This window comes from Saccharomycopsis crataegensis (assembly GCF_037102585.1).
Source record: "Saccharomycopsis crataegensis DNA, jcf7180000000075, whole genome shotgun sequence".
Classification (NCBI taxonomy): domain Eukaryota; kingdom Fungi; phylum Ascomycota; class Saccharomycetes; order Ascoideales; family Saccharomycopsidaceae; genus Saccharomycopsis; species Saccharomycopsis crataegensis.
Genome location: NW_027043822.1, coordinates 726,432 through 753,922, shown reverse-complemented (window position 1 = coordinate 753,922; position 27,491 = coordinate 726,432). Strand labels below are relative to the sequence as shown.

The window sequence follows — 27,491 nt, the reverse complement described above, 5'->3', positions numbered from 1 at the left end:
TTGGTGGGTGGTGTCAAAGAAACTCTAATTTGTTGCCGTCGTAAACCACAAAAATAAACACAACGACAAACCATTCTTCTCCAATTAGCAACAGTTATTCATGGTCCAAAAAAAAACAAGAAACAAAAACAATGCCATGGATCAATGGTACACTCTACGATGGATGGGGGGAAAAACAAACCAAACAATAGTAAGTATATACCGATGACGATGCTCAGCTATTCATTTTACCCATCCAGCAGCAGCGGATTGTCCCGCTTGTTTGTGCACGTGAAGATTCCACAGAGTGAGGGGGGAGTGAGGGTAAGCGCACCGCAGCCTTTATGAAGAAAGAAAAAAAAACTGGCGAAAAAAAAAAAATTGGTGATGAAAAAATTAAAGAACCTAACAGAGTGATAAGTTTTAAGCTATTATAGATAATAGATCGACTTGGGAATTCACCCTTTTTTTTTCATTCCAGAATACACCATTTAATTTTCTGATTTTTGTTCTGCATTAACTGACTTTGATTATTGTACAACAAAAAACAAGGAACATCTACCAGTGATTTTATATCGATTACCAATGTTGACCAATACTATTAAACTTCAAAGTGGATTAGGGCTTAGCCTTTCACAAAGAATAATGCCAGCCAGCGCATCCATATCATCGATGATGGCCGGTACCATTAGTTCACAATTTACTCGTGGCAAAAGAACCAAATCTAAGCTGACGATGTCTCAAGGTACCCAGCGTGTGGTTGGGCAACTTAGTGTGATGTCGGCTGCTAGAAAACAACCACTTCGTTTAAAATTGACCAATGAGGACTTGGTACGTCATCAAGTTGTCCATAATGCCTGGGCGATGTTACAAAAGCAAAAGAGACAAGTCAGAGAAGAGAAATTGACGAAACAATTTGAAGCGATGCAATCGGCAATGGAAGATTTGAAGCACGGGGTGGAAGACGGTGGAGTGTTGTTTGGGTTTGGTAGCAAGTTTGAAAAAACTAAGAAGAGAGTGAGTTTGGAATTGAGAGTGCCAACAGAATATCCACCTAATCAAGTATGGAATCACAAGTACTCCAAGAGTGATTGAAAAAAAAAAAAAAGATAACTCGTATAAATCAGACAATCAGATCAGATGGAAGGGGGATGAAACAATCAGTACCGTATGTTAGGGGGTAGGTATGTAATGCAGTTACAAGAACGGCATAGGGATGATAATGAGTGGAGAAACGAGGCTGATAGTAGTTTTTTCAAAGCATGTATATAGAGTATGAATAGACCTCTGGCTGACAGTTTTTTTTTTTTTTTTGTCTTCTTCCCTATTAGGACATAAGTCTTGATTATCCATAAATATATAAACAATCATGTTGAAAATTGAAGAAAAAAAAACATCAAAAAAAGAGAGATTTTTTGCTTTGCTGCTAATAGTTGGGATGTATTTACGAAGTGGTAGTGTAGATGACATGACAGACCATGACTCTTGGCAAGGAAACAAAATTGCTGAATAGTCATTTATGATTATTTGTAATATTCTTGCATAGTCATTTACGATTATTCCTGAGTGGGGAGTCAGGTATTCTGTTAGTCGTCTGTGTAATAATAATGCTAATAATGAATATGACAGTACAAAATATCGAGTTGATAGGTTGAACAGCCGGGTTATTAAAGGAAACTCCGAGACTTGCACGTGATTATGAAGTGAAAGAATTTTTTTTTTTTTTTTTTTTTCCCGCAATAAAAAACAAGAAAAAAATTTGTTCCCGAAAGGTTTTCTTCCTTTTGGGATTTCTTGAACTAAAAAACACCACACCGTTCCTGGGGCGTCGCCGGAGAGTTGATGTATCTTTGGCTTGAAAGCCCTAGGGGATCTGAATTCTGCTATCTAGTGGACAGATTCAATTGGGGAGACGGTGTGTAGAACGAGAAGCTCGAGCTAGATGTTCTATAATATCTATTGAGTGAAGGATGCCGGTATCTCCAAAGAAAGATGATTACAAATGATCTCTTTGGTCAAAAGTGCCATCCACATTATATATTCATTGTAATTGTAGTTGTAATTGTAATTGTTTATTCTTATGATGTAGCCGCTTACGACAGTGTAATAACCACCACCCACCACCACTCTCACCAATGATGATAATACAAACCACCCTAAGATGTTTATTTGTTTGTTTGTTTGTCAGTGTTCTCCCACCAGATACCAGCAGGAAAGTTCCAACCGGTGGACAGAAGGGGGTTCCCCACCACCACCACCACCACAGACAAACAAACAAACAAACAAAATAATCTCTCCTCCACCCGGAATACTCCGAAGATGAACGGGAACAAGAACCCCCCCACCCACCGGGTGCGCACACCCCACCCCCGCAACCACACCACCCTCTCTCTTACATCTTAACTCCCACCGGCCGGTCACAAGTCCAAAACCTCCCCAGCAGATCCGAGGGTGGGAAGTCCACACGGGTGAGGCGCTACCCCCAATAAGAATGCGGTGATGATATTTTTTTGCCCACCCGAGGGGAACAGAAAGACTTTGTTTAAACCCCCCACCCTCCAAAACCTCGAAAACACCACAGCGAAAAGAAACGAAAACGAAAAAAAAAAAAAAAAAATTTAATCATTCAGTTAGCGGGGTGTCTGTCTGTGTGTATGCGCAGCATGCCGGTGGGTGGGTGTGTTACTCAGATGATATCCTGTCAACCACTCACTCAGCTTTTTTTTTTATGCACCAAAGTCTCTTGATACCATTCATTCATATATATATATATATACCGCTAATTTTTTATAGTTGCGTTTTCAACATTTTCACATTTCAACCCTTTTCATTTCTGTCTCCATACCACATTATTATATTATATTATATTATATTATACTATATTATATTTATCATTAATTACCATTTACTAAATGCTCCTCACTGACAACCTCAGATTACTAAAGAAAATCGGCTCAGGCGCCTACGGCTTAGTATATCTTGTGGAAGACTGCTTGACCCACAAAAAATATGCCCTCAAAGTCATTTCAAAGCTCACAAACAACAAGAGTTATAACAACAACGGCAAGGTAAATAACAAGCCAAGCATCCAGCTCGAAGAAAACATCAACGCCCTATTATCCAAGCCTCATTTGTGCTCGCAGATTGCCGAGCTCAACCTCCAAACCATCAAACAAGTTGGTCACAATTACCATTACCTCAAGGAAATCTCGATCCATTTAAAAGTTAACGACCATCCTAATGTCGTCACCATCCACAAAGTTTATCATTACAAAGAATACTTGTTTATTCTCATGGATTACTACCCGCATGGCGATTTGTTCGGCACCATTGTCGATGAAAAAGTATTCCAAACGAATCCAACTTTGATCAAATCGATCTTCCTCCAATTATTATCCGTCATTAGATATTGCCATGAATTGAAAGTATACCATTGTGATATCAAACCAGAAAACATTTTGATCAGCGAAGATTATTCCAAGATTGCCATCACCGACTTTGGGCTTGCCGTGCAAAGCGAGTACGTTGCCGACTCGCTTTGTTGCGGATCTTCGTATTATATGGCTCCGGAAAGACTATTGGGCACAGTTCATCAACATCATAATTATTATCCCACCGCGGCCGGCGATTTGTGGTCGCTTGGGATCATTTTGATCAATTTGACCTGTATTAGAAACCCATGGATGAAGGCCCTGGTACTGGATGAAACTTTTGGGATCTATTTGAATAAACCGGAAATCTTGCTCAAGATCTTGCCAATCTCAAAAGAATTGTTTTTCATTTTGACAAATTACTTGTTGGTGAAGAATCCATACAAAAGAAGTACTAATAACTTGCCGATTGTTCGTACTTTGGTGGGCAATTGCAAATCTTTCACTAAAGAAGGTCCATTAAGTCGGTGTGAAATTTTCACTACGTCTTCTTCTTCTTCTTGTACAACTGGTGACGATAGTTATCCAAGCTCGAGTTGCTGTTCTATCACATCAGCTTCTACAAAACGATCATACGATTGTTTATCATACAATACCAATTCATCATCATCATCAACAACAACATCTCCATCAAAACGGTTATCATCAAACATTAGTTCAACTAGTACTGCATCATTATCTTCGATTTCATCCTCGTCAGATGTTGCTAGCAACGAAATCTCTCGTACCAGCTCTAGCTCATCGGCGTCAATCGAATCTCTTCTTGATAATTGTATCACTGGCGCTATCAACAACAAGAATCAGAAGAGACTCACTAGTAACAAGTTTGGAATTTGTATTAATATTAAGCCAAAGTTCCAGATCCAGCATCATCTTCATAAACCGTTCCAATCCAACAACAACATTAATCCTAAAGTGGTTGACAATTTTGAAGGCATTGATGCGTTGATTGATTACGAGTTTTCATTTGCCGCTGGCAAACAATATCATCATTCTAACAATTCGTTGTTCTCTTACAAAAAGTGAACTTTATATTACTACAATGCTGATTTTCTCAGCTATATTATTATTATTACCCAGAGACAAAAAAAAAAAAAAGGCAACAATATTAATTGTGTGTTTAATCACACAGATTGACGGTTTTTTTTTTTTTCTTATTCATCCATTTATATTTTTACGTTGTACTATACTAATATTCCCGGTTTTGGGTGCTCAGATCATTTGATTTGATTTGATTTTATTTTTTTGATTTGTTTCTGTTTTGTTTTGTTATTGCATTTTTTCTTTCTTTGTTTCTGTTATTTCTGGTGTTATCGTGGATTGTTTAGTTTGGTTCGGTATATTATACATCTTATTTAGTTTATTCTTGTTATGTTTTATAATTTGTAGGATATGGATAGATATCTAATGGTGGCATTATTGTGGGTTTCCAATTTGTAGTATTATTTTGAGTTTACAAGGTGTATTACCAGTGATTTGGATATTGGTGACAAGAATGAATTATCTTGTCTTACCAGAGGTTTGGATAATAGGATAAAGAACACTAAATTTACGCTTGAATATTCATATGCAAATGTTAATAGAATATTTGGGTACACACCAACACTAATTTTTTTTTTTTTCGCGTAGTAGAATAAATAAAATATCCTATTCGGCTATAAAAATCCTGCCAATCAACTACACCAGAATAGATTATTGTTATAATATACAGGTCTATCCGGTAATTATAGATCTACTATAGTGATGGTATATCTAGTGTGGCCGGTATTAATAATATAGCTCTATCGGGTAGATCAAAGACCTCGGAGACCAAGGCGATTCGGGATGGAGGGGTTAGCGACAAGAATAGTTGTAGTAATAATTAATAATAATAGAAAGGCTTTATATGAAAATTGGATTTAGATTTGAAAAACAAGAATTTTTTCTCGACAAGCGGCAAAACTTATTTATCTTTTACTTTTACTTTCCATTTATCATTAATTTTTTTTTTTTTTTTTTGCAATCCAGAGCGATTGGTGGTGCTATGATAATGAAAAATTGCCGTGAGATGATGGGCTAACTCAGACTGCTGATTTTATGAGGTATTTTTTTTTTTGCTGTCTCACTAACAACAACTCCGAGTTTTTTGGCGGTGCTAGCCTCAGTGGAGAGCAAACGAGTATCTTGTCATTTATTTTTATTACACACCTTACGTATATACACACCACATACAGATATTTCTCTCACAATAGGTGGGTGTACCTTGTGATGGAATAATCTTTCCGCTGGCAATCAGTTGATGCTTTTTTTTCTGCTTCCCATTTGACACATGCAACGAAATATCGATCGGGTCCGACAGACAACAAGACACTTGACCAATCATTACCCCTAATAACTTTGGTAATTCCCTTTATTACGAATATATATATATATATATATATTATATAGGCCGTTCATGCCATATATCGTCCTTGGGGCTATCTCCGGGAACAATAATAATAACAAAAAAAAAAAAAAAGAATGAGCAAGATGAACACACGTGCATCCTGACCATTTATGTCCAAACAATAGGAAGCAACACATCATATATCCAAGCAAAAAAAAAAAATCACTCATGAATAGCAATACTAAGACACCCTAGTTAGTGAGTTTTCTGTACGGTAGTTAGTACTGTATATCAATGAGTAATGGCTAAAGTTAACCTTCCGATTTCTGTAGCCGAGAAACATTAGATTAGTAATAGCTCACTGCTATTGATTACAGCCACCTCTCGGATTATCTATTTACAGATGGAAAAATAAAATAAAAATAAAAACAAGCTCTTAACAATAGCGGGGGGTGCTGGTTGTTTGCAATAAGAAAGGCCATTAATTGACCATCATCAGGAGTTTTCAAACCATCCGGTTTTTGTTTCGGGAATTGCATTATTGGTGGGACACCCCTTTTTGCCCCACCTTGCGAGCAACTTCTGCCCCGCTCAGAGGCATGCTGGCTCGCACGGCTGCAGGAGGAGGTCGCCACTCAATTGGGGTCTACATAATCATGGGCAAGCTTGTTGTGGTATTGAGAGTTTTCTTCCACCACCCCCCCTTGATACAATATCGTTTGAGTTATTCTGGTAGTAGAAGGTTCATTATTCAGTCCGCCGAATTATATGTGCATGTAATGGTCACCTTTTCCTTGGGTTTTTAATCTTGATTTTCCATTCACTCGGGTGGAAACTGTATAATAATAATACGTCAATTTCCCATGAGTAATAATATTTCATCATCGTCATCATCATCACCACCGCCACCACCACGAAATCGGTGCCGATGGGCGTATGTATGTCACTGCGGTATCGTGACCACAGCGCACACACACACACACGCAACCAACCGTTTTTTTTTGTTCTTTTTTTTTTTTTTTTCCAAATGATGATGGTTCAAACCTTCCGGGACACACGTATTTGCCCGACCGACCATCCGAGGGTGGGGGTCATCTCGGTTTGGATTTGGGTAAAGAATTAACCGCTGGAATGTTCGGGAGGATAACAGACGTCGCAAACACCGAGGATTTTCTTTCTCTTTTTCTTTTTCTTTTTCTTTTTTGCACAATCACAAGAAAGTGCAGTCTCTTTGTTAATTAATTAATATATATTCCATTAGGGGAAAATTAAATTCCATTAAATGGCCGGGGGGAATATAATTCGATAACTACAGAATGGCGGGGCTTTTTTCCTATTTGTCTGTCTTCAATCATTTGGACTAATCCATGTTATGTATATCCCATATCTATTCTGAGGCGAAAATGAAACACTCCTTTAGCACAGGATGATCAATAAATAATTAAGTCTTCACCTTGGTTATCAAACGATTGCAGTAATTCCAATGGGATAGCTCACCATTACCGGTAATATCCAATCCAGCTAGATCCCTTAGGAAACCTGTTATCATCTTTTACATAATCCTAATTTGGTTGATGAGATCGATCTATCTATCTAACTTACAACGTCATTTTAGATAGCACCAGAGTTCTCTGAGGCTGTTGTTTGTCCTCTATTCTCCTTTACAATTGTAAAAAACAAAAAAAAATAAACCATACACGTGACAATAGTTGTTTGATTTTCTTTTTTTTTTTTTTTTTTTTCATGGCAAAAAAAAAGTTTTTTCCACCTCTTTGGAATCAGTCACTATAATCTATCCCTATCTAGGCCCCAGTATACAAGATATATCATCACCCCCTAGCTTTTATAAAAGGATATATAAACATTCACTTTGATTTCTAATGAGTGACACAGAGAGTATCAATAGTGATTATATCCCCAATTCCAGCTTCGCGGCACCGGATCATGACATCGATGATCACGAACACCATGTCCATCTTTCTGTTGACGATGCTGAAATTCTCGATGGTGCCCTCAATGAATTGTCAATCCACGACAACTCAAAGGACCATACTCCTACTATCACTGAACCTTTACCACCCCACGCCTGTGCCTACTGTGGGATCCATAACCCTTCGTCAGTGGTGAAATGTAATACTTGTGATAAATGGTTTTGTAATAGTAAGAACTCCACCAGTGGGTCCCATATCATCACCCATTTAGTGATGGCGCGTCATAATTCGGTGTCGTTACATCCGGATTCAGATTTAGGCGATACTCTGCTCGAGTGTTATAGTTGTGGTCTGAGAAACGTTTTCCTATTAGGGTTTGTCACCGCCAAGGAAGACACGGTCGTGGTGATGTTGTGTCGATTGCCATGTGCCCAACAACAAAGCAACGAATGGGATACCAGTAAATGGGAATCATTGATTGAAAACCGTCAATTCTTAACCTGGCTTGCCGCCCCACCATCCGAAGAAGAATTGTTGGATGCCAGAGAAATCACCCAAACCCAAATCTCCAAATTAGAAACCCAATGGCGGTTAAACCGTAACGCCACCATCGATGATGTCGATAAGAAAAACATTGAAGAAGAAAAAATCGAACCGATCTTGTTGCGTTATACCGATGCCTACGAATATCAAAAATCTTTCTCCCCATTAATTGAACTCGAAGCAGAATATGATAAACAATTGAAGGAATCGCAAGCGTTAGAACATATTTCTGTTAGATGGTCACTCAGTTTAAGTAATCGTCACTTAGCATCTTTTGTGCTATCGACGTTTGAAACCAATGAATTGAAGGTCGCGGTGGGAGACGAAATGATTTTACGTTACAACGTTTCCGATCACCCACCTTGGGAATCCACCGGGTTCATCGTTAGACTTCCAAGCTCCCATTCCGAAGAATTCACCCTTGAATTAGTGCCATCGAAAAAACCCCCTCCAACCGATTTTAATGAAGATTTCACCGCGGAATTCGTATGGAAAGGAATCACTTATGATAGAATGCAACATAATTTGAAAGAATTCGCCGTCAATGAAAACTCGGTATCCCCATTCATTTATCATACAATTTTGGGTCACGAAATCTCCCCAATTGAATTCCAAATCAATTTGCCAGAAGATTTGTCGATAAAGAATTTCGCGAAATTAAATACCTCGCAAACCAACGCCATTAAAAATGTGTTGACTAGACCACTCTCATTAATCCAAGGTCCTCCAGGTACTGGGAAAACTGTGACTTCCGCCACCATCGTTTACCATTTGTCTAAGATCACCAAACAAAGAATTCTCGTTTGTGCCCCATCTAACGTTGCTGTCGATCATCTTGCATCTAAATTGAACTCGCTTGGATTGAAGGTTATTCGTATCACTGCCAAAAGCCGTGAAGATGTCGAAAGCTCTACCGATGAATTATCTTTGCATACCTTGACCAAAAATAAGGCCACCGGTGAATTGAAAAAATTGATGAAACTTAAAGAGGAATTGGGAGAGTTGAGTCTGGAAGATAACCGGAAATACATGAGACTTCTTCGAAGATTTGAAGCCGATCAATTAAAGAAAGCCAATGTTATCTGTACCACTTGTGTTGGGGCCGGTGACAAGCGTCTTGATAGATTCACCTTCCCAGTGGTTTTAATCGATGAATCTACCCAATCTAGTGAACCTGAATGTATTATTCCAATAGTTAAAGGGGCACGTCAAGTGGTGCTTGTTGGCGATCATCAACAATTAGGTCCAGTGATTCTCGAGAAAAAAGCGGCTAAAGCAGGGTTGAAACAATCGCTATTTGAAAGATTGGTCCTCATTGGCCATATTCCTATTCGTTTGGAAGTCCAATACCGTATGAATCCTTGTCTTAGTGAGTTCCCAAGTAATATGTTTTATGAAGGGTCTTTACAAAACGGGGTTACGGTAGAAGATCGTCTTATTACCAACGAATTCCCTTGGCCAATCAAGAACACCCCAATGATGTTTTGGGCAAATTACGGGAAGGAAGAAATCTCCTCTAGTGGAACTTCGTATTTGAACAGAGTGGAAGCAATGAATTGTGAGAAATTGGTGACCAGACTTTTCAAAGATGGGATCACTGCTGATCAAATTGGGATCATCACTCCGTATGAGGGGCAACGTGCGTACGTGGTACAATATTTGACGATGAACGGGACAATTGCCGATCGTAAACAAGAATACTCTACCGTGGAAGTAGCATCAGTCGATGCTTTCCAAGGTCGGGAAAAAGATTTCATTATTTTGTCGTGTGTTCGTGCCAATGATCAACAAAGTATTGGGTTCCTTAGTGATCCACGTCGTATGAATGTTGCGTTAACCCGGGCAAAATATGGGTTGATTGTCCTTGGTAATCCTAGATCTTTATCGAAGAATATTCTTTGGAATCATTTGTTGATTCATTTCCGTCAAAATGGGTGTCTTGTCGAGGGACCATTAGACAATTTGCAATTAAGTTCGATTCAACTCAGAAATCCAAATTCGAGGTATACTAGTCGTCAAAATGCCCAATTTAGAAACAACGCCGAACAATACGCCACTCCTGCCAATTTGATGTCACAACAACAACAACAGCAGCACCAGCACCAGCATCAGCAAGTGAACCCAGGAGTGGCCAGCTTCTTTGACTTTGATGCTTCAAAATCGCAACCTTTTGGCAGTAATTTTGCGATGATGAATGATTTTGATACTTCATTCTTAAACCCAACTGGCGGTCCACTGCATGGGGTTTCCGGAGGGTTTGGTAATGATGCTTATGCCAATTTCTTTCAAAATTCCCAACAATGGCCGGTTTTGGGAAATACTAATGATAATATTTATGACAGCAGCAAGGCCATGCTCGGATCAAGTCAAAGTGAAAGATTAAGAGATGATAATAAACAGAGAAACGGGGCTGCTAATAATAATAATAATAATAATAATAATAATAATAATAACAACGTCGGGGATTCTTTATGAACAGTAATTCCATTGATAGTTATTACTAAATTTAACATGACATAACAAAAAAAAAAGTTTTTACAAAATAATTTTATATATATCAAGCTTTTGTCTTAGATTATGATGATGATTATGGGTGGGGTTTTAGATATTTAATGCTTTTTTAAAAAAAAAAAACTTGATTTATTTATTTCTATTGTTTTCTTTTTATTGTTGATAGTTGTCATTGATTTTGCATATTACATTAAAGGAGGATTTTGATTTGCTGGTGTTTCATTCTATGGATATAGTCAATATAATAATAATCAAAAAAAAAAAAAAAAACAGAAATGTATTCTCTATTGTATTTGTTTATTTGAAGTTAATGAAATAGTTTCAGTCCATCCGTCCCACTGATTTCACTGACGGAGAAAATCCTTCACAACCATTTTAAAAGAATCCTCTTGCTTCATCAATCACTTGTTTTGTGATTTAAATTATACAACATATATACACTCACACACACCATATATAAGCAAATCGTCAAAACTCTCTGTTTCTTGTATCATCACATCCACCAGAAAAAAAAAAAAAAAAAAAAATTGAATCACTGCTACGTATCTTCTCGTTGGTGATAATTCCAATATTATTATTGCTCTGAAGATCCAGTGCCTTGAGCTTTAGGGGGGTACTGAGTGATTGTAACCATAATGTATTTCTTTTTTTTTTTTTGTTGTTTCAATATAACGATTTTTACCGGGGTATTCAAAGTTACTATATGCTGAATGATAGATGGGGGTTGTTCCCAAACTAATGATGATGGTCCAGAGTTCTATTAGATACGTGAGCTCTGATCAGCTCAAAGATTTCCCCTGGAGATCAAATATATAAAGAAGATATCTCTAAAACTTCTGTCAGAATATTGAAACTTACTGCCCTCTCGTATACAACAATCCGTTGGGAAAGAGTTCTCAATGAGGAAGAGTGACCACCAATATATATAATATACTTGATATTATATATATTCCAACCCCTAGAAGATCTTTGAGGAAATGGTAGACAAATCCCCAACAGAGAAGTCTTCTAGACCCTACTTTTTTCAAAGAGACACTGGCTGTCGTGAAATATATATATATATGATATTATAACTAAGTTACTACCAAGAAAATGGGTAGACATTACCAAGCCACGTAAAGCAGTAAGAGACCGCATATGACAATTCTTGGACGACGAAGAACTATTCACCCCAACAATTGAACTCATAATCCTAAGAATACTACTATACGCATACGGTACATACTCTGTGTTTTTTTTTTTTTTGCTTGCGAGGTTTAATCCTCTTACTGATGACTACTTATCTTGAGAGACTGAAGGTATTGTTACCACTTGTCGTCTAGTTCCTTCTGCATTATTGAACCTCTATATATGATTTATTGAATATTGATAACAGAAATATCGATATTGATATTACCCGCACTTACTCTCGCGTAGCCCCCCCCTCGATGTTACAATAATCGACATTATTCTGTTCTACAATCTATTGGATGTTTTTATATATGAGATGTTTGTTTATATTGGAATTAGAATTATCGTAATCACGGTTCTGTTCATTCGAGCAGGCCTTTCCAACCACCTTGTGGCTCTTCCTCAAGCAGACGCGGGAATTTCCTAGTATCGGGGTGATGGAGGGCGGTGCGGCGGGTAATAGCAATCTCGAGAGTTATATTTACTTCCCATTCCCACCTACCATCTATTTTTGTGACAACGAGGGGTATTGACCAAAATGAAGAGGACTTCGTGGGGTTTATCGAAGGCGTCGAATGCAATAAATATTATTTATTGTAAAACAACGGGACTGAAGTTCGGCTGAGTAGTGAGCCTTGGGGTATTCCACATTGTACGTTCTGTGTTCGGTATTCAGTATTCTTTCTGTATATATATATATTTCACGACAGCCAGTGTCTCTTTGAAAGAAGTAGTGTCTAGAAGACTTCTCTGTTGGGGATTTGTCTACCATTTCCTCAAAGATCTTCTAGGGGTTGGAATATATATAATATCAAGTATATTATATATATTGGTGGGTCACTCTTCCTCATTGAGTACTCTTTTCCAACGGATTGTATATGAGAGGGAAGTATTTTATTCAATTTTTTTTTTTCTCTTTCTTTCTTTCAATTTAAAGGAAACAACAATTAGAAATGAATGATTTCTACATCACAACGTATCAGCCATGTCTGGCAGCAGATTTGACACATCTTTTATTCGATGTCAAGTATACATGCTTTGAGATATCATTTATTCGACCTAATAAAAGCTTTGATATATCATATCCTGTGACTGGTGTCTATATTTTACTTGCCATTAATCACGATTAACTATTTTGTAGAAGTTCGACATAATCGATGATAGATACACTGCTAATTGATACTAAGGCAGTGATTATCGTCCACCCGCTTATTTACAAGAAGTTAAGTCAATAAATATCACTTTCTCTTTATCGATACCAGGTTACTACAAAAAGAATTCCCTTCAGCTGGCTCATATACTCAGAAGACGATCTCTGTTTGGTTTCAATTATAGGGAATCTGTACATTATTACACACTAACCAATTTATTGAAATAACGCACAACTTTGGTCCTTTCTCGCCACGCTCTGATTATAATTGATAATTTGATCTGAGAATAAACTACTTTACCAAATCTAAATAATGCAAGAGAGAGAGAGAGAGAGAGTATGTGTGTGTGTGTGTGTGTGTGTGTGTGTGAATATTTCTGAATAAATAAACAAATTTATGAAGTTAAGAGTCTTTTGCAGATTAATCTGTCAATAAAGCAGGGTGATACCCCCTATTTCATCAAAAAGAAAAATAAATTTTTATATCAAAAATTTGATTTCTCCATCATCTTGGAACGCTTTTTTTGGCCATCCTTTACAATACCCAACATGTTGAAAATAACAACTGCTTGGAAAGCTCTGGCAAGAGTGGGACTTTCAAGAAGATCGATCTCCTTGACCGCGTACCACAAGGAGATCCTTAAGACATTACCAGATACCCCGGTGGTGGTGATTGGTGGGGGACATGCTGGTTGTGAAGCGGCCACCGGATCCGCAAGAACTGGGGCCTCCACTACGTTAATCACCCCGAAATTCGATAAGATTGGGACTTGCTCTTGTAATCCTGCCCTTGGTGGGGTGGGTAAAGGTACTTTGCTTCGAGAAATCGATGCGTTGGACGGGGTAGCCGCCAGAGTCACCGATGAAGCAGGGATCCATTACAAATTATTAAACGCCTCGCGAGGCGCGGCGGTTTGGGGCCCAAGAGCCCAAATCGATAGAAAATTATATTTGAAAGCGATGCAACAAATTATTGGGAGCTATCCGAATTTGTCAGTGTTGGAAGGAAGCGTAGAGGACGTGATCATTGACCAGCATGATGATGCCAATAACAACCACGGAAGTGTCAAAGGGGTGATCTTGGAGGACGGAAGAATTATTAAAACTTCAAAAGTCGTGATTACTACCGGAACCTTCCTCAGTGGAGAAATCCACATTGGTATGAAAGCTACTCCTGCAGGAAGAATTGGTGAGAAACCGACTTATGGGATCAGTAGAACTTTGAAAGATGCCGGGTTCAAACTCGGAAGATTGAAAACCGGTACTCCACCAAGAATATCTGGGAAAGGGATAGATTATTCCAAAGTGACTCCACAAGGGTTCGATAACCCTGCTCAGCCAATGAGCTATATGAATGATTCGGTACCGATTGGTAACGATAACCAAATATTGTGTTATCAAACAAAAACTAATCAGGCAGTCCATGATTTGGTGAAAAAAAACCTTCATAGATCAATCCACATTCGTGAAGATATTAAAGGCCCAAGATATTGTCCGTCGTTCGAGGCCAAGCTCAAGAAATTCCCCGATAAGGATCAGCATATCATTTGGTTGGAACCAGAAGGGCTCGATTCCGACGTGATATACCCTAATGGGATCTCCAATACCATGCCAGAAGAGATCCAAGAACAAATGATGAAGTTGTTACCGGGGTTGGAGAACGCCGAGATGTTACAGCCTGGTTACGGGGTGGAATATGATTACGTGAACCCAACTCAGTTACGACAAACTTTGGAGACCAAGTTCGTCACCGGATTATACTTAGCAGGGCAAATCAACGGGACCACCGGTTATGAAGAAGCGGCGGCCCAAGGGGCCGTCGCAGGGATCAATGCCGGGTTGAGTTATTTTGGTAAAGATCCATTAAGAATCTCCCGATCTCAAGCGTTTATCGGGGTGGTGATCGATGATTTGACCACCAAAGGGGTGACGGAACCGTACCGAATGTTTACCTCTCGTTCAGAATTCCGATTGAGCGTGAGATGTGATAATGCCGATGATCGGTTGACGGAAATTGGCAGACAAATTGGGGTGGTGAGCGATGAGCGTTGGAGCCGGTACTTGAATGACAAATTCCTCCAATCACAACTTATATCAAAACTCCAAGCAACAAAATTACCGCTGAGTGTCTGGTTACAATATTTCCCATGGGCCAAGCTTGGCCCCCACGGGGTCAGTGGGCTCAAAATGATGTTGGCCAAAGATGTAACTAGTGAAAAAGTAATAGAGATATTAAACAACAATAAGACCCCGACAGAATTCCTGGAAGTAATTAATGATATCCCCAAAAGAATTCTCGACAAAGTAACGGTAAGAGGCAAATACTCTACCGGCTTGAACCGCCAAGATCCATACTTGAAAGCTTTTAATGCCGATGAAAGCTTGCTATTGCCACAAAATTATGATTATTCATCCTTGAGTTTGGGGTTCGAGGCCACAGAAGCATTGAACACCATTCAACCAGAAACTATTGGTCAAGCAAGAAGAACCGAAGGGGTAACGGCAGCAACGATATTTGCATTATACAGATTAGTGAGATTTGAACAAGGAAATTTGCGATCCCAAAAGGCCAATTGATAGTGAAAATTGAAAGAGGGCTTCTCTTTTTAATTGTGTGTATATAGTGTATTATATTTGTTTCGATAGAAGTTTACGTAATGTAGAACGTTTGAAAGAATGCTAAATTATGCCATGACCATCCAAAAGAAGAAGTTTACATAGAAATGGAAAAAAAAAAAAAAAAAATAACAAATTAAAAATAATCATCATGGAGACACACCAATTTTTTTTTTTAACATCTGAGATCAATACCCCTTCTTTTCTCGGAATCTCTTGATTCATACATCACCTGGACCCCCACGAATAAGCACCCAGAGCAAGTGATGAAGAACAACCCTCCATCGAACGTACCTAACATATTTTTCAATAATCCTACGGTCCCATCATGACCAAGACAAAATCCATAAATATTAGCAATCATCATCAACCAAATGTTCACTACTGATCCCATACCACAAACGTGTCTATACCAAGGTTGATCATTGAACTTGCGGAAGTAACTAGACAAGAAAATTTCCGGGACTAAGAATAATACAATTAACCATCCCCAAATAAGCAACTTGAATTCAATGTCATGCCACACTGCCACAAAACTGAACACCGCCAACGAGGTAAACACTCGGTTTTTAGATCCTCCTAATGGAATATAAATATAACGGGTCACCCATTTATTGTAAGATCTGTGCCACGCTCTCCAGAATGCCATGGCACTATAGTTATTATCGACACAACGAATCATATTTTCTGGAGGGTCCATGTTATCTAATAACGCCCAAAGTCTAAAGAATCTCCAAGGAATCAAGAGTTTGAGCCAGATGACGTTCAAGTTTAATAAACCAATCATTGATATTTGGAAAGGGGTGTAACCTTCGTATAATTTGACTTTGGCGATAGCCACGACGTACATGAAATGTAGCATAAATTCCATGGTTAATAAGTCGGTGATAAAACGAAGGGCATATCCTACCGATCTTTCGAAATTAATCGACGATAAGGTATGGCGACATTGGTATAAATAATCGTTAAAAGTTAGAATAGGACCAGCAATAAATAATGGGGTATATAGGACGTATGCCAAATGGTTACCAAAATTGTAATCATAAATGCTCCATGGGTATGCCTGACGTTCCCTATCGGTTAAATCACTGTTTAAACCAGCATCACCGCCATATGATTTTTGAGCGCCGATTTCATTGGATTCATTGACCAAATTCAATTCCTCTTGGCTTATGGTTCTTTTCTTTGATAATTCAAGCTCTTTGAGCTGAATCCCAGTACTGTCGCGAATATTGTTCTTCAAATCATAATACCTCCAAATATAATCCATATTATAACTGAGGGTTCTTAATAGAGTGAAATTGTAAAAAATGTCCCATCTATGAATGATTCCTCTAATCTTGTCTAATCCCCCAAGACTCGGGCTAATAGCGCCGAAAAGTTGGAAATCTCTGTATCTATCATTGATGTATAATGCAGCAATCCCATACACCCATATAAAAGAGATCGCACCACATCTATAGAATTTTTCATTGTAATTCAAATCGCCAGAATGTTTCTTGTCCATGGAAATTGCCAACCGTACCGCGAAATAACAAATGACTATATGGATCAAGATTTTTAAAGAGTTCATTCCGTGAGCCAATGCCAAAAAAATTACCCCAAACACCATATCGAAGGTCAATTTTTCAATTTTAAAGAATTTATAACACCCCAGTTTGATCAAGACATGGGAGATCATCAATACCACCAATAAGAAGAAATTGTTTCGGAAGAAGCTGTACTGAACGTCACTGTTATCGACTTTTCTACCAAATATCCATCCATCAGAGAGCAAATGAGAGTATTTTGGGTAATTTGGGTGCGACGACAATGAGATCTCGATCCCTTGTTTCAACATCAATGGGACAACTATTATGAATACCGCGATATAGAATTTGAATTCGAGGGTCGACCATCGAGATTTCGGAGGTACTGATGCAATGATCCGTTTGAGCTTCGCCTGATCTTGAGGAGGCCCAAGCCGTGAATCAAGGGCCTGGAGACCAAAAAACTTGGACATTGAAAACACCGTTGATAATTTATTATTAGGTTGTTTGGGAACAGGTAACGTTTTTGTTTTGGTTGTTTGATCTGAGATTTCCCATATTTTAGTTTTTTGGCACATTTTTTTTTAGCATCCGCGGTGGTGGTACAAACACTCAGTTCTCTCTCTAAAACACATCACAACATATATTTATTTATTTATTTATTTATTTATTTATTTATTTATTTATTTATTTATTTATTTATTTATTTATTTATTTATTTATTTATTTATTTATTTATTTATTTATTTATTTATTTATTTATTTATTTATTTATTTATTTATTTATTTATTTATTTATTTATTTATTTATTTATTTATTTATTTATTTATTTATCATTATTGGAATACTTTCTTACTAAATTTTTCTATTTTGAAGCACAGATCAGAATGCAACGAATATATAAGCAAATTCAAAAAAAAAAAAAAGAAGAACTTGTTAATAAGCACACAGAATCAGTCCTTAGAGACAATCAATTGTTTCCTAGACTTTGATCTTTGCAAGGAATCTTGATAGAATTTCAAAACTTCCGCATCACCTAAAGCTTCCCAGTCAATTTCAGTTTCCTCAGCAGTTGCCGCAACCAACTTTTGGTCACGGAAGTATTCCAAAACGGTCTTAACCACATGCTTCTTTTGATCCAAGTCCTTGAAGTTATTCTTGGTGATCCAATAACCCTTGGCAGTCAAATTTTTGAAAATAAATAATGAGGTTGGGAAAGTAACCGGCCTCTTGGACATACCCCCATAAGTCACAAAGAATCCATCTGGAGACAATTTCCTCGCAAGATTAGAAGAAGATTCACCCCCAACACAGTTCAACGCCAATTTCACTTGACCGTTGCCGATCCATTGCTTAATGGTTTTCAAAAATTGACGAGATCCACATTGTTCTTCGGTAATGACGTGGGTGGCCCCAAGCGCTTGTAATTCCTGTTTCACTTCTTCGATGTTTGGACGGTCCCTGACGACGCTGATAGAGTTATACCCAAGGATTTTAGCAATTTGCACCGCAAATCTCCCGACAGAAGAAGTACCACCGTTTTGCACGAACCAATCACCAGGTTCTAACTTAGTGATGGTGGTCAACATCTCGTAAGCAGTACAAGTGTTGACGGATAAACAGGCAGCGGCATTCTTGGTCAAATTGCCTTCAGGGCTACCGATTTTGATGTAATCTGATTCTTTTCCGGAACAGTGTGATCTCCAAGTACCGTAGTTTGGGAAACTAGGAATGACCCAGTCCCCGACTTTCAAATCCTTGACGTCTGGACCAACTTCCACCACCTTGGATAATGCTTCATTACCGGCAACGGCAATAGGGATTTCAGACCCCAAAATCTCTGCCAATTGCGGTCTAGATGGATAAACCCCTTCGATTTGATTAATGTCTGAGGGATTGATTGGATGGGCCAAAGTTTTCAACACCACCCCGTCTGCAGTTGGGGAGTCAATGGTGTACTTGTGAACCTTTATTTCTTCTGAAGGGATCCCATAGTTCGAGTAGACAATAGCCTTGGCGTTCACCATGGTTCTGATGAATTGACGGTTGATTGTTTTTTGGAAAGCTGTGGTGGAAATGGTCTTTGCAAACATTGTTGTGCTTTCCTTCTAGTGAGTTGGGTAAGGTGAGGGAGGCAAGGTGATGAATGAATGATGTATAATTTATTGTTCACGGTGGTTGCGGGGAACAAACTTTAAGGAATTTTTGTTGGAGGGGGGAAAAACCCGATTTTGTATGGGATATGCAACTTTCTGCGTGATGCAAACTCAAATTCGTAAGGGAAAACCGAAGCACGCTGGTACAAATGTCCCATGCCGTTATTTTATTACTAATAGTTGGATCTTTGCTGCTGTTGGCACAAATATATCTCTCCATCAACTATTTCACAGGCAACAACGCAACCAACCAAAATATTTGAGCGGTTACATCCGCTTTCCTTCCCTTAGTTCTTCACCAATTTGTTTTTGAGCTCTTTGCTTGGGTATTTACTTATGCAATTTCCTTTATAGTTATATTTTCATTAATTTATTTATTTGTTTTCAAAAGAGCTGCTGCCCTAAACACAGATCAGCATACCTAGCAGCATGTCTGTAGAATCTCTCATTACTTTCAAGAACAATATTTTCTGTGGCTTCTTTCACTCTTGGAGTCAATTGTTCTTTCTTGCCCAATTTTGATCTTTTGAATTTACAAAACCGTAGAAGTGATTGGATATGGCCGCTGGAGTTCCGACCTTTAATTCAATACTACCTTTGTGACAAAGTTATAGATTGTCGTTGCTTTAGCTTTTACATTGATGAAAGCTTTTTAAAGGAATTCCTTATACTTGCCAAAATCTTTGTTTGACAGCTTGTCTATATTGTCTATAGGATCCTCTGTATTCTATTTTCTCCTCCATTTCTTCAATATTCATCTCTTCATCTTTTTCGATCTCTCTGTTCATCTACACCCATAGCATTAAATTCAAGACATGTTCCTAAAATAATATACATTCAACAACCTCAACAAAATCATCGTGATAATAGCAACCTTAACTCATGAGGATGATACTCTCCTAACCGTTCTCCTCACTAATATTACATTATTGCCCCAATTATCAACCAAATTGCCACCATTGCTTTAAGGTTTCTAGGTGTCGTGCTGTTTGTCCTTACTACTGTCCTTATATTTATTTTTTTTTGTATAAAGTTTTTGTTATCATACGTGAGTACGTTTGTTTCGTCTTTATACATATTGAAGCACGCTGCAGACCTGTAGAATTCTAACAAGCGGGACTATAAATTCTAACAATATTAGTAGTAGTAGTTGCAATGATGGCTTGAGTCACTTAAAGAGGTCGTTGACTGGGTGAGTTGCAACTTTGTTAGAGTTGGCCTGGTTAACGGTGTCTTTGGAGATAACTTCAACTTCGAAGTCCATGGTGGGTTTAGAAGAAGAGTAGCAGGATGCCGATTTATGAATATTAATGGTATTAATACACATAATCAGAGATCACATAATTTAAGTAGTTTCAAACTAGATTGCTATATGTAATGGTCTTAATTCTTCTTTATACATGACTAAAGGTAACATATATACAGTACTGCACCCCAAAACTTTCTATGTGGATTAAATTGACCAACCTTCTGCTTCTTCGGTGAGTGAGGGAGAGAGTGACTATTATATTTATGATTGTCGTGCTCTCATATCTTCTTAGTAAGATGATTTTTATTATATCATAAATGCAAATACCTTTATATTGATGAGAGGGGGGATCATGCTAAGCTTGAAACAGTAATTGCCATTGATCAATTGGTATCAACGACATTTCCGCTACCAAATACCCATATCTATATTATATTTTAACAATTTCTACTAGCTTATCAACAATAATAAATGATAGCAAATATCAATCCATCATTCATAAGATACTTTTAGATCTCCGTCAATATTTGGAGGCCATAGATTAATTGAATACCTTTCGCAATTTCCTCTGAAGTGTGGTAACAATGTTCATTCATTAGAAAATGCCTTATTCGGCCGTTATATAAATAGAATCTTTTCCATTCGTTACCCTTACATAGAGTCTAACCCCTCTATAATATCATTCTTTTCCACGATGATTATCTCTGTGTTAATAAAAGGGTATATGCTGTGGGCCCTGGACCGTTATTTCAACCCATACCCAACGCACCCACAATTTACAAATTAATAGATCATTAACATGTTTAGTAGTGGCTTAGAAGGTCGTTCTTTTTTTTTTTTTCCATTTTTTTTTGATTTCCTCTCCCCTGCACAGTTGTTAGAATCTAAAAATGGCTTCATAGATATTTCTCTCCTCATCTTTGGATTGCATTATCGGCGCTGCCTTCCCGCAAGAATGATGCTGCATCAGTATGCCACACAACAGTACTGGTGAAAAGCCAAGATAATTGGATACTTCGGTTATTAATAGATCAAAAAATTGACACCACTTGTGGAGCTTATTTCAATAACTATAGTAATAAAAGAAAAGAAAAAAGCCTTTTTGTTTTCTCTACTAATAAGCCTACTGCAGAATTTTGCGGCTTCAACATGCAGGAAAAATTACGATCAATTCAATAAGAAGAATACACCAAAGATATCATTATATTTTAGCAAAGCTATAGGAAATATAGATAAATCAGATCAAAATCAAATATATATCAATAAGTCCCAACAGACACCATCTCGATAATTTTCAGGGGGTTATACAATGATGATAAGTGCTTTGAAAACCCAATAGATACATACTGAATCGTAAATTATGCAAGAAAACAAGATCATGGCTTCAAAAAAAAAAAAAAATAGCCTCAAAACCAGATGCCTCATCAAAACTGCAACTACTATCACTTTATGGATGAGCGGGGAAAAAAATTACTATAAAAGAATCATGAAACCATCGATAGTTTCCAATTACTTACTTTCATTTTAATCATCCAACAAAACACAATAGCAAAAGAAGTAACATCACAATGAAGTTTTCGGCTGCTATCATTTCCTCGATTCTTTTTGCTTCTGCTGCCACCGCTGCTCCAGTGAAAGAATTCCAAGATTCTCAATCATCCAATTCTACAGCTATTCAACAAAAAGATATCATGGGCGATTTATTTGGTCATCACCATCCTCCGCCTCCTCCACCTCCTCCATCAGGCCCTCCAGGTTATGGTCCACCATCAGGCCCTCCAGGTTATGGTCCTCCATCAGGCCCTCCAGGCTATGGTCCACCTGGGCCTCCACCTGGGCCTCCAGGCAACCCATGGATGGAAAAAATAGCTAATAGTACCTCAATTGGTGAAAAAAGAGATATTCAAAAAATTAATTCTACCGATATTCAACAAAAAGATTTAATGGGAGATTTATTCGGACATCATCATCATCCACAACCACCACCTCCAGGCCCACCAGCTCCTCCAGGCCAACCAGGTTATGGGCCTCCTCCTCCTCCTCCTCCTCCTCCTCCAGGTCCTCCTGGAAATCGCCCATCACCTCCACCGGGCCCACCAGGTAACCCTTGGATGAATAAAATGGTTAATGGTACTGCCAGCGAAAAAAGAGACTTGGTGGGCGATTTATTCGGTCATCACCATCCACCTCCACCGCCAGGACCTCCAGGACCTCCAGGCCAACCAGGAAATGGCCCACCATCATCACCACCTGGCCCACCAGGTAACCCTTGGATGAATAAAATGGTTAATGGTACTGCCAGCGAAAAAAGAGACTTGGTGGGCGATTTATTCGGTCATCACCATCCACCTCCACCGCCAGGACCTCCAGGACCTCCAGGCCAACCAGGAAATGGCCCACCATCATCACCACCTGGCCCACCAGGTAACCCTTGGATGAATAAAATGGTTAATGGTACTGCCAGCGAAAAAAGAGACTTGATGGGCGATTTATTCGGTCATCACCACCCACCTCCACCTCCACCGCCAGGACCTCCAGGACCTCCAGGCCAACCAGGAAATGGCCCACCATCATCACCACCTGGCCCACCAGGACCTCCAGGGGGCCACCCTTGGGTGAAGAAAATAGTGTCGAACTCTACTGAATCTTCTGCCTAATTTCCATCATACTTGGCCTCCAGTTTTTGTTTTTGATTTGTTATTTCTGCCCTGGTGGTAAATGAATCACAGGCCTGGACCTTTAATTCTCTTTGATTTTCAATTCATTTATAATTTCATTGTTATTCGACTATTATTCCTTTTGATTTTATTTTAATTCTTAAAAAATATAACATATTTTTCTTATTAATATCTTTGTAAAACTTTCCACTTCTTAGAAACTTAATAGAAACCACATCTCATTATAATGAGATAGAACAACATTAAAACCAAAAACTTGAAATACAAAAAAAAAATTTACTGATAGATTTTTATCAACCTTTGAACCATGGGACTGGATCACATACTTTCTCTTGTTCATATGATACTGAGACGACACACCTATTAGATGCTGAATTTCATATTTCTAGTTTTATTTTTCCAGACATAAATTTTGGTCATTTAGTTAAATACATCCAACATCACAGTACCAACAGCTGAAGAATTCAAGAAACTCATAAAGAAACTGAAATGGGAATATCTTTGACGTGTACCATTAGCGTGGGTCGATGATTTCAGATAGAAAAAAAAAAAAAATACCAACTCAGGGGAACTAGATCATAACAACATAGGTATACACCACTATTTTTGCTACTTCACATCAAATGTCAATATGAAGTTCCTTCATCATATTCCTTTCCTAGGGAATCTCGCTCCCCGGAAACGTGTGCTTCTCGGGCTTCGACTCATGGCGTTCATGGTGTTTACGATTCTCAACTTGGTGTTGTTGGTAGGACTGGTGAAAAACTGTTTGAATATTTACATCCATAAACTCCAGTTTTCCCATTTAAACGTCGCTAGAGGGTTATATAATGCTTTGGCTGACAATGTCAACTCAGAAAGAAATTCAGACGACCCTTATGGTCCAGGTTTCACCACTTCAGAAATCCAAATCTTGGTCGATTACACTTCAGGGGAATTCGATGATAGCCCTCAGTTTCTCGTATCTGCGATCTGGAACTATTGTTATGGGACTTATGACTCTCCAGATTTCGATGATTTCTCCGATAATTTCCACAATTTCCTTGAGTACAATGACCCCGGTGCTGAATACCAAAGTCCAACGGTATTGAGTTGCAGCAGTCCTCTACAATATTATTTCAATTACCGGGCATTATTGGGGCAAATTGGTTTTACCATCATTTTAGAATACGCCTATGACGGAGATTATTCTTCAAACGCTGAGTATCTGGCCCTTATGCAATCTGTTCACAGGTCCATGAAGATATTGCCAAACATTTTAATTTTTGCCGGGGTGGCCCAAGTGTTCATCTTGTTGATTTCGGTAATCCTTTATCACATTTTGCTAAACAATAATCAAAACCGTAATAATTTGGCGATCCTTTTGCAACATATCAATGCGGCATTATCGCTGGCGATTTTCGTGGCGGTGACAGTGGCGGTGATTAATTTGACGATAATTTCCTTTAATTTGAAAAGCCATGTCAGTGATGAATTGGGAGATTTCGGGATATCCTTACACCTTGGAAGAGTGTTCTTCACTACTCTCTGGGTGTTGTTTGCCACATCGTTCGTCAATTTCTGCCTTTGGGGAGGGGTGGCCTGGTGTACCGTTCCTGATGTCGAGTTAGACCACGAAGAGAAATTCTATAGAACCAACCATAGAAAGTCTTTACAGACTTTATCAGCATTAACTGGTGGATGGATAGAATTCCCACAATCAGCTGGTAATACCCCAGCTACCAAATATGACGAAGAGCTCAAGAAAAATGTGACATTTATGACAAGAACTAATACTGGGATGTCGTCTGCTTTTTACGGACCTTCAACCACCACCAGAAGCTCATCGAAAAAATACTTGATTTCCCCATTTACCAAAGGTCTGTTCCAAACAAATAATACCACAGGTTCTGGCAATCTTGGCAATATTGACACGGCATACTACAGTAATTATCAATCGCAAAGTAATGATGGTGGCCAGAGCGAAGAATCTTACCAGAACCCATTCATGCCGACTGGCCATGACTCTAATGGACTCAAAGTTTTCAAATCCAATTCAGACTTGGTCAGTATGGTCAGTGAAAATGACACGTACGCTAACAATATTGATTATAACCAAATTCTAGAATCTACCAATGGCATGAGCTATTCCGGGTTTGGTTTAAGAAAAAATGGGACTATAAAAAACAATCTAACTCAAGGTAGCAATGACGCTTCAGATATTGAACAGCAATTTTTCACAGTTCAGCAATATGGGTATAGCGAATCCCCTAAATAAGGGACCACTTATGTTTCTTTCTTCATCCACTATTATTATAGATACTTACTCGCATATGATGGTAAAAAAACATTTTTTTTCCTCATTTTATTTTTTCGGGTATTGGTTCAGTTTTTCTCTTTTTATTTCTTGTTGTTCCTTTTTATTTTCTCTCGACATGCATAATCACAAATACACAAAAATCAGAAAAATAAACAAATAATAAAAAAAAAAAAGACTATTATGAAAACTTCATTTAAAGATTATCATCAAAGTAGGTGCTACTCATCCCCAAAATATGAGCATTGTTTCTGGTACGGTGAAATTATGGTATACTATCAAATCCTCGGCCACAGGAACTTGTTCTACTATCGATACTTGTAAGTTCTTCAATCCCTCTAATGATTCCCCCGAACTCAAATACTTGGCCTTGAAAGGAACAGCAGAGAAAAGCCCCAATAATGCCAGTGACACGGAGGAATACTCACTGGAAGAAAAACGGTATATCAAAAAAGAAACCGTGATGTTGTCACAGGTTCCTAAATTCATCTTGATAAACATTAATAATTTTGCTTGGAAAAAAAATTTTAATGAGTTCAAAGTATGGGGTTTCATGGTATTGATTTGCTCGACAGTGATGGTTATTTTGACGGGATTGACATTGACAACTTGCAGTACCATTTCTAACGCCAATAATGTGAAATGCTTCTCACAGTTGAACTTTCAAATTACTAATAATTCCCCCGCATCACAGACCGTGATTACCATGCTCAATGATATAGTCCATTTGTTCACATTTCTTGCCAAAGAATATAATGAAGGTTTACAACGTGAGCAAGGGATTTTGGAGGTTGATGTGAGTGAACCTCAGCGCGTGGTGGTGGAACCTAATAGTCCTTTAGTAAATCCTATAATGATCCATCGACTCAAATCTTCATCATCCCAACACCCAAAGGAAATTATGACATTCTCCACGGATAATTTCTTTGAATTGGGATTCACAGGGTATTGTCGAACAAATAGCACAACTGATGACGGAGGAAGAATTTGCTTTGGTGGAATTATTAATGGTATCGATTTGGTTGCCACTTTGCTTCGAGATTTTGGACAGCAGTTAGCTATCTTAACCTCTGATAATAGAACAAGTACAGTCAGTGATGCTTTAGCGTTAGGATACGAAATTTCTTTACCGAATTTGAGCAAGTTTCTTCAAGGTGAAGGTCCAGTCAACATTTGTAGCAACGCGATGTTGGTGAAGCGAATTAGTAAGATTTTGCCATTCATCGTGACGGTGGGGTTTTTACTAAATTTTGTCAATTGGTTTCAAATGGGTTTACATATCATTTGTCATTTTAATAAAAAGTTGCAGAAAAATGTGGTTTGCTATTTTTTGTTGTTGAATGATTCTTTCATGAAGAAGACATTATTGTTCACGTCATTGGTGACATTGTTGATCAACATTGCCACGGTTACGGTATTGAAAATTTATATTTCTCGAATGCATCGTATCTTAACGGAAGAAATTGCTTTAGCAAAGATTCAATATGGAACGGGTTTCTATTTATTAGTGGGTTCTCTTGTTTGTTCTACAATTCAGTTTATTTCATCATTGGTTGGTAATCGTACAACCAAAATAAATTGACTTGGGATATCTGGCAAAATATTACAAGTATGATAGATATACATGATCAAAAATAATATTATTTTTCTCTTCTATACCTATACTCAAATGTTATAGGCCAATTCTACTTAATCGATCTGATGACCACTGTCTATTATTAAAAGATTCAGCAAATTAGATGCTTTATATATTACAATATACTGAATAATGTGAAAAATAAACAATAACAAAAGAAAAAAACAGTTAAAACATCAATCATTAATACAGAAATAAAATTTTGCGAGTTACAAGCAAATATTTCTCTTTGCATACTTAACCAAAAAGT

The 27,491-nt window shown here is 38.0% G+C and overlaps 9 protein-coding genes across 9 annotated transcripts; 7 read left to right on the top strand and 2 right to left on the bottom strand. All coding sequences in view use genetic code 12, as the record gives it.

The window, feature by feature from the left end:
• Positions 1 to 564: 564 nt before the first annotated feature.
• On the top strand, positions 565 to 1,074 carry MRPL28 (mitochondrial 54S ribosomal protein mL40 MRPL28; the record flags this gene model as incomplete). Its single annotated transcript, XM_064996067.1, has 1 exon — positions 565 to 1,074. The coding sequence occupies one exon, from the start codon at positions 565 to 567 to the stop codon at positions 1,072 to 1,074; it is 510 nt and encodes a 169-aa protein (XP_064852139.1).
• Positions 1,075 to 2,891: 1,817 nt separating this feature from the next.
• On the top strand, positions 2,892 to 4,436 carry DASC09_024630 (putative serine/threonine protein kinase; the record flags this gene model as incomplete). The annotated part of the gene is made up of 1 exon (XM_064996066.1): positions 2,892 to 4,436. The coding sequence occupies one exon, from the start codon at positions 2,892 to 2,894 to the stop codon at positions 4,434 to 4,436; it is 1,545 nt and encodes a 514-aa protein (XP_064852138.1).
• A 3,219-nt stretch (positions 4,437 to 7,655) lies between these two features.
• NAM7 (ATP-dependent RNA helicase NAM7) lies at positions 7,656 to 10,724 on the top strand (the record flags this gene model as incomplete). Its single annotated transcript, XM_064996065.1, has 1 exon — positions 7,656 to 10,724. One exon carries the CDS (start codon positions 7,656 to 7,658, stop codon positions 10,722 to 10,724), a length of 3,069 nt encoding a protein of 1,022 aa, XP_064852137.1.
• Positions 10,725 to 13,629: 2,905 nt separating this feature from the next.
• MTO1 (tRNA modification protein MTO1) lies at positions 13,630 to 15,657 on the top strand (the record flags this gene model as incomplete). Its single annotated transcript, XM_064996064.1, has 1 exon — positions 13,630 to 15,657. One exon carries the CDS (start codon positions 13,630 to 13,632, stop codon positions 15,655 to 15,657), a length of 2,028 nt encoding a protein of 675 aa, XP_064852136.1.
• A 214-nt stretch (positions 15,658 to 15,871) lies between these two features.
• On the bottom strand, positions 15,872 to 17,803 carry GUP1 (O-acyltransferase; the record flags this gene model as incomplete). The annotated part of the gene is made up of 1 exon (XM_064996063.1): positions 15,872 to 17,803. One exon carries the CDS (start codon positions 17,801 to 17,803, stop codon positions 15,872 to 15,874), a length of 1,932 nt encoding a protein of 643 aa, XP_064852135.1.
• Positions 17,804 to 18,179: 376 nt separating this feature from the next.
• ETR1 (enoyl-[acyl-carrier-protein] reductase) lies at positions 18,180 to 19,319 on the bottom strand (the record flags this gene model as incomplete). Its single annotated transcript, XM_064996062.1, has 1 exon — positions 18,180 to 19,319. One exon carries the CDS (start codon positions 19,317 to 19,319, stop codon positions 18,180 to 18,182), a length of 1,140 nt encoding a protein of 379 aa, XP_064852134.1.
• Positions 19,320 to 22,199: 2,880 nt separating this feature from the next.
• DASC09_024580 (uncharacterized protein) lies at positions 22,200 to 23,288 on the top strand (the record flags this gene model as incomplete). Its single annotated transcript, XM_064996061.1, has 1 exon — positions 22,200 to 23,288. The coding sequence occupies one exon, from the start codon at positions 22,200 to 22,202 to the stop codon at positions 23,286 to 23,288; it is 1,089 nt and encodes a 362-aa protein (XP_064852133.1).
• Positions 23,289 to 23,940: 652 nt separating this feature from the next.
• On the top strand, positions 23,941 to 25,566 carry DASC09_024570 (Ecm7 protein; the record flags this gene model as incomplete). Its single annotated transcript, XM_064996060.1, has 1 exon — positions 23,941 to 25,566. One exon carries the CDS (start codon positions 23,941 to 23,943, stop codon positions 25,564 to 25,566), a length of 1,626 nt encoding a protein of 541 aa, XP_064852132.1.
• Positions 25,567 to 25,843: 277 nt separating this feature from the next.
• On the top strand, positions 25,844 to 27,187 carry SMA2 (Sma2p; the record flags this gene model as incomplete). The annotated part of the gene is made up of 1 exon (XM_064996059.1): positions 25,844 to 27,187. One exon carries the CDS (start codon positions 25,844 to 25,846, stop codon positions 27,185 to 27,187), a length of 1,344 nt encoding a protein of 447 aa, XP_064852131.1.
• Between the last annotated feature and the right edge of the window lie 304 nt (positions 27,188 to 27,491).